We start from the raw sequence: 17,446 nt of genomic DNA, 5'->3' as shown, positions 1-17,446 counted from the left end.
TTTCAACCACACACATTTTTAAGCTTTTGCCCTATGCTCTGGGAGAGGAAAGAATATTTAGCTTCTCAGTTTTGTTCTTCATAAATCAGGATTTCAGAAAGTAAGTAGTTGAATTAGATTATATTCTAACTTGCATAAGTTTCTATCTTTCTATTATTCTAGATACAGTAATGAAGGCAATAAATTCTCATTAAAAATACATATATGTTCGATCAGATTTTAGCTGAATGTATGTTAACAGTTTTTATTTAGAAGTGGAAAAAACAGGCAAAAAAATAAACACAATTAGACAATATTTATTTTTATAATTTCATGTTATAAACATGAATAATATAACATAACTTATAACTTAATTAACAATAAAATAAAGCAGTGTGTGCTTAATTTTTGTTGTTATTACTATTATTATTATTATCATCATAATTAATATTATAATTAGCATATATCATGATATCTTATGTCTTTTAAATAATTTATTTCAGTTTTATAAAATCTTAAAATTATAATACGACTATTAACAAATTTCACAGCTCTTACAAACTACAAATAATAAATAAAAAATTTAGATCAATTTCTCAAGTTGCACACAAAATATTTTTTAAAAATAATCTTTTTTTAATCTGTTTATTATTTGTGTTTCATTAACAATAAAAATAACAGGCAATCATGGTACGAATAATTTTATTATTTTTTGCATGTTATTTTAATGCAAACAATTACTACTCTACATATGTATTTGTATAATTTAGCACAGAAAAATATAACTATATTAAAAAAAATACTGTACAAACAATAATAATATCATTTTTAACATTAAAATTTTATCTATTTATGCTAAGTTATTAAAAAAAAATCTTCTTATAAAAAAAGAAACCATACTACTTTTTAACACTTAACCAGCAAAAAAGGCAAGAAATAAAGCTAAAATTAAACAAAAAAATAAACAAATAGTAGTAGCAAATATAAAACAAATAATATTACATTGTTAATTAGTTATACATTAATCTATTTTATTTTTTAATACAAATAAATTCGGGCCATATTTTGAATTTTCATAAAAATAATAATTGCTTTTATAATTACATTTTTTTATTATTACAATTGTAATAAAAACATAATTTTAATATTAATAAATTTTCAAATTTTGAACTTCAATATAATTTTAATGGATGAATTAAATTTGTTTATAATATAGTTGTAATAATTACATTTTTTATTATTGCAACAGTAATAAAAAAGTAAATAATATTGTTTTCAATTTTGCACAATTTTAACGAGCGAGGTAAATTTGTTTATAATACAGTTGTACTCTTGTAATGATATACCATATTTTGCTACAATCTCAGAATTATAACTATTATAAAAAATATTAAAATACAAATAATTTTCAACCGATATAAACATTTAAAAAGGAGAAATAGGTGAAAAAATTTAGTGAATTACAATTATTTATATTGCCAATATGCCTTAATCACTGGTTAAGTTGAGAAAAAAAAATTTAGATAAAACATCATCAAATCCAACAGCACATATATTTTTTTCACAGTTGTAATATCATAGGAAACAGTCATTTAGGCCAGCTACATTATTATAAAAATAAAAAAGGGAAAAAAATACAAGCAAAAAATAAAAATAACATTAATACTAATAAGCTTTTATTATAATAATGTAATGTAATATATTCTTTTTATTGTGAACATGTGAAATTTATTTTCAACAGACAACTGCTTCAGAGATTGGATTCTCAGTAATATGTATGGGCCAAGGAGCACTTTGGCTGCTACGAACACTTTCAATAGATCGAGATGATTTCACCTTTGCTAGTACTAGAAAAAAAAAACCAGCAACAAACATAATTAATAATAATAAAAAAATAATAATAACTTCTAACTACTCAAATGTATAAATTAATTTTACACAAATAATACAATAAATGTTAATTTCATTTCTCTTTTTTTTAATAAATAATATCAACTGTTGTGACCAAAACTGGCAACTAAATATAGAGAATAAACAATTGTTAATGTAAATAGATCCGTAGATATCTAACAGTGATTTATTAATTGTAGTTTCAATTAATAACAATTAATCCTTGTTTTGTACATACTATTTAGCTTCTTGAAATGTTACTAGTATTGAGGAATCATTCATTAGATTGCATAAAACCACAGTTTACTGTCCTGATTACTTTGCTGAAGAAATGCTGATAAAACTTGAAAGGACTACTATAAAGCTTAATTTAAACTTCAGAACTTATAAAATTCAGTAAATTTTGTTAATACCAATTTTAGGATTATCAGAAGCTGTTTCTCTTCTTATCTACAATATATAAATATTTTTTATAATATTAATATTAAAAATGAAATTAGTTGCTGTATTACTTTACATTGAAAGTATATATTTGTGATGGAATGAATGCCAGTTTTATTGAATATTTGAATACAATGAATATTCAAATACTCACGTTGTTATTCTTAATCTTATATTTTAAATTAACATTTTAGATTTACATTGTTCTATTTACTTATTTTGAAAGCAGCTGTTATATTTCAGCCAATGAGCCCCCATCTTTATTGTGGATCCTAAATATACAAAATGGTCCACTTTTTTGAAGTCACTGACTGGAAGATCATTGGCTGTCTTCAATCTTTTGTTTTTCTGATATTCAATTTCATTCCTAGTGCTTCACTTTCTTGCTGAACACAGTCAAGGATCTCCTTAATTTCAACTTCAGAGCTTCTGAACAGAATTGTAATGTCAGCAAACTTTAAGTTATATGCCGACTTCCTATTTGTATACCATTATGCCAGTTTCTCAGGCTCTTCCATATGATATATTAGCTGTAAATGTTGATTAAGATTGGAGAAAGATCACATTCTTGATGTACTTCTCTTAATTGATAAAAGGGGGTCTGCTGCTGCGTCATTTTCTACTATAACCACTGCACTGTTCTTTACAATATGTTTCCCTACTGAGGGTAACAAAATTATCAGGAACGCCCATCATTTTTATGGGTAATATATTCCAAACCTTAAAAGTATTTCAACAATTTTTCTAATAATTTATTTTAATTAACTGAAAAATATGTTTTCTTTTTCTTGTGTTTAAGTCTCACAAATAATATTCATTCAAACCAGATGACTGAAATATAAGTTTTTGACTTCTGTGAAATAGCACCCTACCATTCTTGATGTGATCTTTATAATATACAATTACAATATGGCCTCAATAAACTATTTATTTATTACACTGTTTTTCACATAAAAAAAAGAAGTGATTTAATAATAATTTGGATTTAAAAATGGGATCTACAGCATCAGAGAGTAGATTTAGCTTTTCAACTGTTATCTTAACAATATTAATTTCTTATACTTCCAGTGATAGCACTTGCTTAAAGTATTACCAAATGTTAAAATGTCACTGAAAAAAAACAAGTAGTCACTTACATGAAGATAATACGTAGTGCTACTTAATCCTTTTAGGGATTTGTTTATTAGATACAACTAAAAATAGTCCTCTTGTGCAATAGTTTCTACTAATGAAATTTTAAATTCAACAGAATTAGAATAGGATAGAAATGGATGTACTTGGTACTTTTACTCAAGATCTACCTGACCTATTATTATTGCAAGTAATGAATAATTGATTGATAGGTATAGTTATGCTCAGTGAACAAATTAATAACTAAATCATTTTTAAAAGGCAATTACACCTTACTGTTTACTATTACTACTAAATAAGAGCAATAAGAGCTTATTACATAACTTTATATTATTCTAATTCTAAGAAAAGAAATTAATTCATTGTTAATCCATAATAACAAGTTTTCAAACATTTTATAATATAAACTATGTCTTAACACCACACAAAATAATTTTTCAACAGATATAACCAAAATAGCAAGTACAATGCAATGCTAATACAAATCTGCTAACACAAATGCTTACAATGCTAACACGAATTTGTAAATATATTTTCACATATTTAATATTTAAATTAGCAATATTAAATAACCATTAAAGAGGATATGATGGAAATTAGCACTATAAGGGACATTACTTAGAGTACATGTTAGCCAATACAGTTTTACCAAAATAAATTTAAAAAAAATAATAATAAACAAATCCAATAAAAAATGGGAAAAATTAACAAAAGCAGTTTCAAAAGTAAGATATGCCTAGTGCTGAAACATAGACACAAGCACAATAATTATCCTAATCATGATTAATTTGCAAAATTTAGAACTCCCAACTGTAGGTGGCAGTGGTTGTTTAATATTTTTGACTATGTTTTTCTATCAGATTTCAAAATTCATTTCAATGAAACCTCATTCATAATAGAAGTACTAATTGTAATTAGGCATGTAAATGCAAAATGAAAGTTACCAGCCAAAATTCATAAAAAAAAACTTTCAAAGCATATGGTGAGAGAGTAATTTCCCATAAAATAAATGTTAGTGCTTAGTTGTTTAGTTTAAAGGGCTGGAGATCATCACTCATTAATAAGAAACACAATTACCTACACTATTTGAGTAATGTAAATTATGAATGAATCAAGAAATTTTGAAGATGGGTTGGAAAATTCTTTAGCATATCCATCAAAGCATCAACTTTATACTACTACTTAATCCTTATTGGGAAACTGAAAAAGCATTCTGCAGAAAAATAATTTTCAATAATTAAAAAGATAAGACTGATTGATGTGGAATTAACAATTTATGTAATGGGTATTTTTAGACTAGTATCACAATCAGAAAATTAGAAGTGATTTTAAATTGTTTTGAGGATTACGTTGAAAAATAAATAAGAAATTTGGTATATAATTGATGATTAGAATTACATTTTTATTTGTATATTTCAATTACATCTTAATTTTGAAATTTGCTGCTTTGTAAATTTAGAAAACCGCATAGAACAGTCGTCTGTTACAGAAAAAAAATAAAAACACTTTTACGGTTAATAATCATAATTAATAAAATTATATTTGTAATCAAGCAATATGCAACAACAATCTAAAACGTAAATAAACTGTATTAATAAGTGTATTACATTCATATGACAAACATAACTTCTAGAGCAACTAAGAACAACACAAATACAAACTACATAGATTTAAAAAGTTATTTCATTACAGATTCAGAATGACAGAAAAAAATCAAAGCTTGCGAGTAAAATTCAAAGTTCTTTATTTCATGCATAAAAAGGTACAATTTCACTCTTAATGATACGCTATGCAAGGTTCAGTAATACAACACAGTAATCAAAAAATGAAATCATTAACTCAAAAAATACAATTAAAATAAAAATAATAAATTGTGGGATGCTTTTTCTTAAACTGAATTAAATAGTAAACTTTTAAAACATCTTTATTATTATTATTATGTCTGCTGATACCAGAAGGAAAAATGTATTTTAAATATAGATATTACTTATGATTAATCTACTCATAATAATTTAACTGACTTTAATAGCACCAATTAATGTAATGTCCCTACTAACAATAATATGAAATTGACTACAATTATTAACATGATATTTATCAATGAAAACTATTTAATCCTAAATCTCTGTTCACTAATTTATAAAAATAAATTAATATGAAACAATAAGTAAAAGAGGAAATAATCTATTTTTATTTGGATAATAATATGAATGTTTTTGAAAAAGAAGAAATGACATATCCAAGTTTTCTATGTTTACAGTAATGAGCCTTACTATATTGTGCTTATAATTATCAAAACTAAATATAAAAATACGAATGTACAACCATAATAATAAGTTAAAAATTAAAGAAGACCTGTAAAGTGAATTAGTACCCAAATTTTAATAACTTTAAACTTCAATTGAACCACTAACATCAGGATTATAAAACAAACATCTGTGATAGGCCTATTAAAACATTTACAAACAAATTTAATACTAAAGTAATTTTGAAGTAAAATTCACTGGGAGAAATAAAAAAAGACTTATTGATAGACTTTAAGAAAAATTATACCTATACTAGTCTTTAGGTTCAAGATAGTAGAACCTAATTTTAAAATTAAAATTCAGGTAAGGTCCTTTAACTAAACATCACCTGAATACTCCACCACTTGTTAAAAAACACTATAAAAAAATAATTATCTGAGAAGTACATTTAATAAAGATTATATTAAATATATATTTATGTAAGAAAATATCAAATCAAAGTATTAATGGGAATTACTTATAAAAAAAAAGAGTAACTATAGTTTATTAATTTCTGCTTGACAGAAAACATTATTAAATTGACATTTATGTACAAAATTAATAAAACAATTTTAAAAATGAATAATCAAACATCGCATAATTATTTAAAGAAAATTATTTTTATCTATTTTTAAACAAATATTGACAATCTATAAAATATAATACATTAATATTTAAATATAAGATATTTACGTGCTGTGCAATGATGTGGTAAATGAATGGCTGAATTCTACACAAATGATGTTATAAAAATATATATATATATTTCTGTTACTTACCAAATCAATCACTTACTAACACATTGATGGATTTTTAAGAAAAATTTATTATTAAATTAACTTTTTATAAAATACAGTTTATATTGTACTATTAATAATTAAAATGTAATAAATTAAATAGTTAATATTTGACCTGTTACTATTTAATCAAAAATAATAATAAACACTGAAAAATAATTGTAAAGGACCTAAAAAACATAACTGGATAAATTATTAATAGTAGATTTATTGTTGATTTTCCAGTAAATAAAACAATAAATGATCAGTTACGCCAATTTGGTGGAATCCAAATTTAAATTACAAATCTTTTAATACAAATATGTTAATTTCTCTTTTTTATTTATTCCATCAGAGGCTGTGCTCTGGTGGAAAGATTATAAAATACTACATGAGCTTAATATATTTATTAATCGTTCATTAATTTATTCAAGAAGAGTGGATATATAAAGGCTGCAGTTGCCAATAAAATGAAAATTCGACTCTTATTAAGTGTTAAATGTTAATTTACATACAAAAAAATTTTTTTCCTATAATTTACATATCCAGTTTAATAATACAAGTTTTCTTTAATATAAGTTTAATTATTTATAACTCAATATATATGATATTCTTATCCTATACCTCTAACAAATTCTGTACATGATTTTTAATATGGGATGATCTTAACTTACGTGTTACTTTTCTGTACTCTTAAATAACATAGAAAAATATATTAATTTTATTAAAGAATAAATAAATTTTTGCATGTGTACGTTACATCACTGCACATTAGATACAATGTTAGCTGTCTTGAATGGAAGAATTTGTTGATTAGGTAAATCTACTTCACTTTACAGCAACAGCTTAATATTTTACGAGTATAACAGTTAAAATTTTAAATATATTATATTTATGTTTAAATAATTTTCAGACCTATAAATTAAATTTTTATCGGTAATTATGATGGTGATAAATTATATCGTGATTTTAAAGCATTAAAATAGAGAAGCTATATGAAAATATAAAACTGTAATATCAGTATGCATTATCTACATTAATGACTTTAATTTCTTACTATCACAGAACTAAAATGTTGTTCCAAATTTCATTATCTGTAAAAAAAATCTGTAGTTACTGCTACAATTAGCCAATCATACAAAAACAAAATGTAAGTTGAAACTCTTTTGTGATAATCAGGGAACAATTTTTTCTGAAAATGGAATTCTCTTTAGAGGATTTTTTTTAAGTGCCATCAAATGGTTGAAGTTAAAATATAAGTCAGTGGTTTTTTTACAATTTTATTTAGGATTATCCGAAAAGCACCTCAACCATTAGGTTATTTGTGCTGCTATAAGGCAGTTAACAAAGGCAATTTCCACTACTACATACCAGGGATGCTTCGACGTCAGGTATTAAAATCTCCAGCATGGAGAATCTAGCAGAGTAGCAGAATAGACAAGACCTATATCCACAGAATTGCTAATAGGGAACAATGGATAAAGGATAAAGAAAATGAGTCCCTGGGGACACATCCTAATCTATCAATCAGGATAAAATATAGGAGTTAAGTGTGTTAATATATTAAAAATAAAAACATACGAGCAATGACGCTAAAATAAATCATGTGTTTATTGCTGCAATCCCAGAATTTTGAATAAAAAGGATGCAAGCCTAAAATCCTCTCCAAATCCCTTTCAGCTAGGTATAAAAAAATTGGGAAAAAATATTTTAAAGACAGAAAAATCAGTCTTTACTCATAATTGTACAAAGAGTTTTATAAAAAATCAGCATAGCTTAAATGGGTTAAATAGAAAAAAAAAAATTATATTTTAAAAAGAGTATATATTTTACACAACTAAAATACGTACTCAAAAATTAAAAAAAGTGCTGTTAATTTTAACAATTCAAGAAATTAAATAAATGCCAAGATTTAATATTACGTAAAGAAATCCAACATTACAAAAACTATAATCAATATTAAGATCGTCTTTGTGTTTTTTGTTTTTATTTTTTTTTATAGTATTAATTAAGATAAAGGGTAATTACAAAGAATAAATAAAATAAGTTATTTTTATAAATTAACCAAGGTAAATAAAACTAAGGTAAGGTGACATGCATAAAGCAGCAAGGCTTGCTAAGCAAACACTTACACGTCTAGCAAAGCTGTGGTTGGTGGAGTGCGAGGCCATCGCCGGCCTACCAAGTGCTTATGTACATTTACCTTCAGTTGAGGCTGAAATGCTTAGTTTTTTCCGGCCAGATTTAACGGCTGCACAAAACAAAAGATAAAAAAAATTAAATTAACACAAATTTTTATTAGTGAAAAATTCTCTTAATCATTAGTAAAAACAAAATCTTAGTAAAATTCTTATTAATAATTACAAGTACAGTTTAAAGAAAATAATATTTTTTACATTTATTTAAATATTATTAACATAGCCCTCATAAGAACACATTATACTTATAATATGGTAAGCTTGTGCTAGAAATGCTTATTATACGTAGCATATAATTATACCATATGTTACATATGGTAAATGTACTCTGCACTGTTAAATGAATCGTAGGCAGTTTTATAAAAATTCTCTATTTCAAAAAAATATGATGAAATTAAATTAAAAATATATTTTTTAATGTTAAACCTAATGACCATACTACTCATGTCATTATACAGTTTCTGTTATTTTATTAGGGATAATGAAATTGTGATGAAATGAATATGAAAATCACTCTATCAATTAATTCACCGATACATTATCAATTTACATACTATAATTTGGAAACTGTTCAAGATATCAATTTTTTCCCAGATCTTTGCAAGCAATAACATAATTTTAATTTATGAGATAATATTGCACTCTAGTCATGTCTGATAAAGCATTATATAGTCAGGGTATATAAACAGCTGCATCCTTTATTCATGAAAAGATGTGGCTATGCTATATGATTAGCTCTGAAGTAACCGAGTTTATTTTCACTAGAGAAGCAATTTTTTTTTTTAGCTGTGTAAATGAAGTCAGTTACTGTCCTACAGACATTGTACATAATTTTTTTAAATAGTTCAATACTATCTTCTTAACATAATAATAAATGTTGAACCACAACATTTCAAATCTTCCAAAAGCTTAATGACACCTGAGCTAAAACAATGTGTATAATTCATCATTAGATGACAATGATGTGAAGGCTACAAAAATAAATTAATTGTGTAATTGTTTAAAAAAACGGCTGAAATTTGCTAAAAAGAAATGAATGTTAAGGTCAATTGTTAAAATTTCAATATTATTTAAAAATTTTGAGGTAAATTATTATAACTTGTCAGCTAACTATCTGAAAATGTGCTTATAAGATAGGGATTAATGAAGATTCTGAACACATAATTTTTTACAAATGACTTTGTACTGACTGTATAACCTATGAATGTATAAGGCTAAGTCACAGAATAAGGCTGAGCCTTATTCTGGGATAAAGAAGGCAAGAGAAATATTCATTCTTTTAGATAAAAAAAGTCAGGTGTAGAGAAGTGTATCGAAATTATCCTGATTTTTATGTTTTTTACTGTTTTATTAACATGAAGTTGTACACCACAAGTATGCTCAAGACGGTTTAACAGACAATACTAACAATTAAAAAGTTCCACTGTTATCTTTGAAATACTGTTCACTAAAAAATACCAGGAGGATGGAAAACCATCTCCTCACATTTACTCTAGAACATTTTAACTAAACAAAGGTTGCAGTTTAACAGCAAAGCAAACTTATGAAAACGCCAATGATATCTGCAAAAAGACTTGCAGAAATGCTTAAAACAATGAAGAAAATGTGGCAGATTATATGATAAAATTGCTTTCTTATTTTATCACTAGAATCATACTGTGAAGGTGATTTGAGCAAGAATCATAAATGTGAGATATATTTGATTTAATACCCTCAGGGTGAATATTTATAAATCTTGTACATGCTACATTCATCAGGCCAAGATGTGTTGTTAATTAGATTCTAAAAACAAATGACAATAAAAGAAGTTGACAGTTCAAATATTGATCTATTAATTTTCTGTTTATATATTTAGTGCTGTATTTGCATTTAACACATAATACTCTGTCAAAACCATACAGTTAACTATTAAACAAATTACATTTTAATTGATGTTCAGGTATTTTTATCTGTATCTACTTTTTTTTTTTTTTGCTAACCTAATGTAATTTGAATGGGTCTGTTTTTTTTTGCAATGTGTAAGTCAGCCTTAATGGACTGAACTTCAAAAATCTATCAACCTCTGCAAAAAAAAGAGTATTAAATGTACATTTACAAAAAACGATGTTAAATACAAACACTATCCAAACAGCTGAAATTCCCTGGAATGGGAAATCCCCCCACCATGGAAATGCAAAGAAATTTTTACAGAAAATTAAAAATCATTTACAGCCACCTGAATAACCTAAAAGGTTCATAGACAAAACATTGGATTCTGAAGTCCCAACAGATTCTGTTACATGTAAAGATACAGTACACTTAAATAGATACAGTACACTTAAATATAATTTATAATATTTTAAACACAATAACCAGCTGAAATAAAAAAAAAAAAATATTAAGTGAATTATGAAAAATAGGTTTGGATTTTTCATGGTTTGGCAAAAAGGAACAGGCAGATTAATTCTGGAGAGTAATATTAAAGTGTATTACTCACATAAAAATCTAAATACTATATATAATCAATAGAACAAAGAAAAATTAATTTCTTTTTTATATTATAAATAAACTCATCAAATCTAAAATAAGAGTTACAATAAATAAATGAGGAATTTCTTATATTATTTGAATTTTATGATTACATTAGCAGCAAATTTCATACCAATAAATTAAACTGACAAAATCAGTTGGTGAGAAAATCAATGAATAAAAAAAAAGTTATTTTTAGTCTTAAAACATACCTATATTCCAATAACTATAATCATGCATGTAACATGTAACAATAACTAAATTACTGAATGTACTGTTAATTCACTATTTAACCTATTTCATAAAAAAAAAACTTGTTAAATTATTATAATATGAAGGAAGTCTACAAAATATGAAGACTGATAAAAAAAACTTATGCATAGAGCATAACAAAAAATTATCTACTACACTACACATTCATAAGGCTTTTAATTTTTTACATTAGGTTAAATAAGTAATAAAAAAAAAAATACATTATTTATCATGTAAAATAATAACACAATCAAAAAAAAAAAAAATCATGTTGGTACTTGAAAGTTTAAGAAAGTTAACTGCAAAGTATAATTGTTATTAAAAAAAAGGGACTAAGGACTAATTGTATGAATATCAACTAAATTCAACTGTTTTGCATCTCAGAAGCAAATAATATTTGAAACAATTTTTCTGTATAGTAATCTTTTGAAACTACTCCACTAGACTTTCGCTGACACTACTTATGTAAAAATTCTATTAAAACATTCAATAATATCACCTATTTTCAGCAGAAATATAACAAATAAATGCAAAGAAACTATATAAACACATTACAACAAACAAAACTTAGTTTTAAGAAAAATATGATATGATTAAAAAAATTAACAGACATTACTTACTAAAGAAATGTTCACACTTTGGAAACAGATTCTACAGCTTGAAATAAACAAGAGTTCATAGAATGAGTTTCAGAAACAGTTTGTTTTCAAATTACAGCTACCAAATGTTTATGATGTAAAGTAAGTGATAGTAATAAATTTCTGTAGGTATAAATAATTTTATAATACTTTGCGATTTTGATTTCTCTTCATGAGTTTAAAAATGCATTCCACAGCTGAATATCAATTACTATTAAACATTTTTAAAAACTCAATAAATTACATCCAAATCACAGTATTTGTAACATAAATGATATATAAATAAATATTTTTAAACTGATAAAAAATTAATCATACAGTTAGCCATTTCAGCATACAGTTTGCAAAGAAATAATATAGATCAGTATATTAGTATTAACACAGTGTAATATAAGCATTAATCAGCAAAAGAATAGGGGAAATTTTTGAAGTTAATTATACATATTCTTTTTTAAAGTTTATTTTATAGTTTTATATTTTTATTTACAGTTTGGATAGAGGCTAATAAAAATACAGCTGAAATGAAAAATTACAGCTTATCAAAAAATACAAAGGCAAGAAACTTGTGTCTCAGTGGTAAAAATAAGCAAAGAAATGTAGAGAAACAACATAGAAATTGTTACTGAGAATTGGCTTGAATGTGGCAAATAAATTTACTTTTTACACTTAAATTTTTCCAACTTAATTTCTAGAATTTTCTTTGAATACAAAAAATACATTGTGCTCTAATAATCCAACAGTAAACAATGTTTACAATAGAAACTATTTTCACATTGTCTATGTACAATATAATCTTTTGTTTAACAGATTTTCTACTTAAGTTATCTGGAAAAACTTAAAACAGGACTGACTGAGGAACATCCTCTTAAAAATAAAAGAATTATATTTTTTTTACTTTAACAGGAATAAAAAACTGATATGGACTGAACTGAAAATCTACTTCTTTTATTGAAGTCAGTAAAATAAAAATTCAAAATTTAACTTATCTAAACCCAAATGCAATGAACAAGATTAGAGGCAACTATCTATACTAACAGCATTATTTTAATTATTTTTAGTAATTTAATATTACGGTAGGTTTCTCAATAAGAATGCAAATGAGCTAATTGGTTTCACAAATCAGCAATATGTTGGGGGAATTCTATTTAGAAAAGTGGAGGATGTGACAAAAGGATAAAATATCAACAGCCAAATGAATGTTTATAATATAAATCGTTCTTACTGATTGCTGCAGTTAAACAAAACCCCTATAATTTCATTGCATACTATCAGCATTTATTAATTTATAGTCTACGCCATTTTTAGAATTTCTTCAAATTATGAATTTATTTCAATAACTGTATTATTAGTTCTTTTTACTTTCCTGTCTAGGTAGTGCTATAGCTCTAGAAGGAAAAGTAATTGGTCCAATTTTGGCATATGTGGTTATCACAGCTAAGAAATATTTGACATTTTGAGACATAAGGAACCCAAAAAACCGAATGGAAATTTCCCAGATGTTTGTATGTGTTCAATGTTGTCCTCTAAATCACATTATATCTCCAGAACTACTAGAGTGATTTTGACTAAACTTGGTCAGATTACTTCTATATAATGGGGCATTGATGCTATTAAATTTTCAACTTAAAAGGTTAAGGGGGTGCAAGTGCAGAGCAACGTCACCCTCAGTATCTCGCCTAATTAAGGTCTTATGTTTCTTAGGCACATTTGTTAAATTAAAAAACAATATTTGTAAAAAACCTTTTTTTACAAAAAGGTTTTCGTAAAAAGGCGCCCCAATTTTTTGTGGCGCTTCCGCACCACAAAAAATTTGCTAAACTAGTAGCTAAGTGGGTATACTGCATGCATCAATAGTACCCCTTGTGAATGAATAATATTTAAAGTGTAAAAAAATAACTTGTCTCACTGGGTTTCAAACACAATTGCCCATATAACTTGGTAACTGGTGCCTTAAACCTTGCTGCTACATCACTCAACTGGCCATACAAGCAAAATCTGTTCTATGTAAGTTGTGAAATTACATTAGTTTAGTTAGTGCTGACTATCGCTGTTAGTATCGCCACACCCACATGAATTAAATATGGTATTTTCACACTTGCTCATTGAATTAAATTTAAAAAAAATATTACATTTAAATAAAACGATAACTATTTTAAATTAAGTTTTAAATTAACACAGCTTTAGCCATGTGATGGAAAAATCATACAATTGTGTTGTCAGCTTTTTTATAATCTATCTTTTTTTATGTGATCATCAAACTTTATTTATATCAAATCCACAGAGGAGATTTTATTTATTTATTTATTGGATTCTACAAAGATTTTATTGAATAATAATGAAAAAACAGTACTGGGATCTCTCTTTAAAAAGTAAATTTCATGTAAAATTACAATTTTTTCCAATTATATACATCATGAGAATTGTAATATTGCCTTACATTACGTTTAGAGAAAACTTTTCAGTAAATGTAGATATAAAAGAAAATAGTTTCTGGACTCATTTTTAAGAATTCCTATTTACTTTGAGCTACAGAATCTATTTCTGAAGTACATCAATTTCTTGTAGGATTTCTGTAAATGGATCATTTATTTTTTATAATCTAAAATATAGTGCAAACAAACAAAAAAAAAACACAATGAGTGGATCATCATCATGCACTAACACCAAAAAAAACCAAAACAAAAAAAAAACCAATAAATCATGCCAATTCATGTTTATTACAACTACCAAATGTGTAATTGAAATGCAGTGACAAGCAAAACATTTCATTGTATTTAATAGCAAATTATAATATATATATATAATAAGTTTTAACATTATTTACATATTATAAATGATACAAGCAAATAAAATATTAAAATTGTAATCTTTTAGAAAATAAAAGTCTGGTTGGGTAAAGTACACTTTTAAAAAATTAGTTGTACTGATAATGTGGCAACGTGTGTAATAGAATAACATAGGTTAATATAGCAAGTAACTGGGATGAGTCATGCTTTTGATTAACAAACTGGTTACAAAAGAAAAAAATTACTTGAAAATTAGTCTTTATAAAAATCCATTTAAATAAAGATATTTAATTTAAACTTAATATGATATACAAAAAAAACTATAGCATATAAAAAAAATTTAAGCAGGTTATAGTAGTATAAAGAAATTCCTGATATATTTTATTAATTTTATAATATAGAGACACTTTTATTAAAGTGTATATTAACTACAAAATCAGTAATTTCAAATAGTATATACATAAAAGTACTTTTTAAAACAACTGATATAATACAATAAAACAGTGACTGACAAAAAAATTGTAAACTCACATCAGCAAATGAACCCAGCATATTGGTTAGCTGTCTAACCAACTGAGCTATAAAGGTGTCTTTAAAACTAATTTGATTTGCAACTTGACATTATACAAACTGATATTAAGTTATATTAATATGTAGAATATAATTACATGTAATAAATATTACATTCCTGGCAGTTATATATAAGAAAGTATTGGTTTTTGGTCAATTGGTAAAAAAAAACCTCCAAACTTTTGCATTTTTGGGTTCTATGGACCTCAAAAGAAGGGCATTTATAACAAATTTTGATAAAATTTTCTGTCTATGCATCATTCCTAAATCGCTTTAATCTCAGCAGAATATTTAAAAATCTGAAATTTGGCAGAAAGTCTTTTATGTAGGGGCATTCATGCCATTAAAATTTGGTGCTGATATCTTAACGGATGGGAGAGATAACTTACTTGGAAGATGAGGGTTGTAACTTACGATGTGTAAAGTTTGGTCAAAAGTTTACTATGATGAATTTTAAATACTTTCTCCAGTTTTAAATTTAATATTATGACTTTTGAATACAAGAAATAATTGCTTTTCAATTTTAATTAATTATGTGTTGGATGGTGAGGTCATATGAACAGGGGGAGGTTGTATCTAACGATGTGTAAAATTTGGGGAGAAACTTTCTTTAGCATATTTATAGTATTATATAGTATGAAAACTATGCACATTAATTTAACACTTTATTTAATTATAGACTGATAAGTTATTCAATGAATTGAAGAGTTTTTTTTTTTTTTTAATAAAGGTTCTGACTTACAGATTATACAGGCCACTAACAGACTTTATCACACAGCTTAACATAATCAAAGATATTGCTATTAACATTGATGGAAACGAAAAGCATTAATGTAGACTTATGCATACAAATTAATAAACATTTCTTAAGGCAGTTTTATAACAAAATATCTAAAAAAAAAATAAAAACTGATAGAAAAAACCATAAAAGTAAAAAAAATTAATTATTTCAATTTGGTACAATTTTCAGAATATCAAAGTTTAAAGAATTTAAAAAATATTATTTTTGGAGTTAGTTTTATTTAAGAAAATCTTTTTACTTTATTTACATCCTTTAGATTTATTATGATTCCAGATAAGAAGACACAACAAAAAAAAATGTCCATATAAAATAAATGAAGATGTGAGAAACCTGGATCTTAATTAATAAATAATGATGGAAATGTTTGCAAACTGCTGGCTAGAGAGCATAAGTCTCTAAAAAATGCACTAATAAACATAATACTTTTAAACTAAGTAATTAAAAGTTTACGTGTACAGTTTTCATGTTAATTTTATAAAATTGTTGCATGAAAATACAATTAACATCTAGTCATGTATCATATATTATTTATTCTCATTTTAAAAAATCTTACCTCTAGAAGAAAAATAAAATAAGACCACCAGAGCAAATTCATATACAAAATAAAAAAAAAAATGGATAAAATTGAAAAGTAAATAAGTCCTACTTAATTTATTTTTAAAATTAAATTATGAGCAACAGTTAAAATTGACATGCATTAAGTTTAAGATAGCTGAGGTACTGCCCAACAGTAAACAACCGTGATTTTAAGATACATAAATTTACATGGATGTAATGGTAAATTTCTATCCTTATTTTTCAAGCACCTTACAGTTTAAAAAAAAAACTTTTTCAAGCCTTTATAATAGTAACTACAATACTCCAATTGCAAATGACATGAAAAAAAAGTGAATAAGGTAGATTGTAAAATTTAATTTTAAAATGTTCATCTTGAAAGTTTGAAGAAAGTCATTAAAGAATATTTTTTAAAGAAATAACCAACAGCTGAATGTTTGATTATATGTGTTTTCATACAAAATTTGAATTTATAGAATATGCAACAATACAGCTGTTTTATTTTTGGATCATGATACTAGTTGATTAATCAAGTATCATATTATTCTTTAATATACTTTCAAAATTCACAACACTTCTATAGAAGTATATAATGGAGTGCAATGGTTGAACAACTTTTTAATCACAAAGAAAAA

At 25.2% G+C, this 17,446-nt stretch overlaps 1 protein-coding gene across 8 annotated transcripts in view; it reads right to left on the bottom strand.

Annotated features, from left to right (window-relative positions):
* Positions 1–1,143: 1,143 nt before the first annotated feature.
* Positions 1,144–17,446, bottom strand: part of MESK2 (misexpression suppressor of KSR 2) — a 238,770-nt gene continuing 222,467 nt past the window's right edge. For 5 of the 8 annotated variants that reach the window (XM_075372706.1, XM_075372707.1, XM_075372710.1 and 2 more), the window contains 2 exons: positions 8,706–8,753; positions 1,144–1,826 (listed from right to left, as the gene is read on the bottom strand). In XM_075372706.1, coding sequence (XP_075228821.1) covers positions 1,714–1,826; positions 8,706–8,753 — 161 coding nt within the window. In that variant the 3' untranslated portion in view covers positions 1,144–1,713. Of the gene's footprint in view, positions 1,827–8,634; positions 8,754–17,446 lie in introns of all 8 variants that reach the window. The other 3 variants (XM_075372705.1, XM_075372703.1, XR_012757344.1) reach the window with 2 other exon arrangements.

This window comes from Lycorma delicatula, chromosome 8 (genome assembly GCF_047948215.1).
Source record: "Lycorma delicatula isolate Av1 chromosome 8, ASM4794821v1, whole genome shotgun sequence".
NCBI classification, from domain to species: domain Eukaryota; kingdom Metazoa; phylum Arthropoda; class Insecta; order Hemiptera; family Fulgoridae; genus Lycorma; species Lycorma delicatula.
The sequence above is the reverse complement of the archived record's forward strand: the minus strand, read 5'-3'. Positions and strand labels throughout refer to the sequence as shown.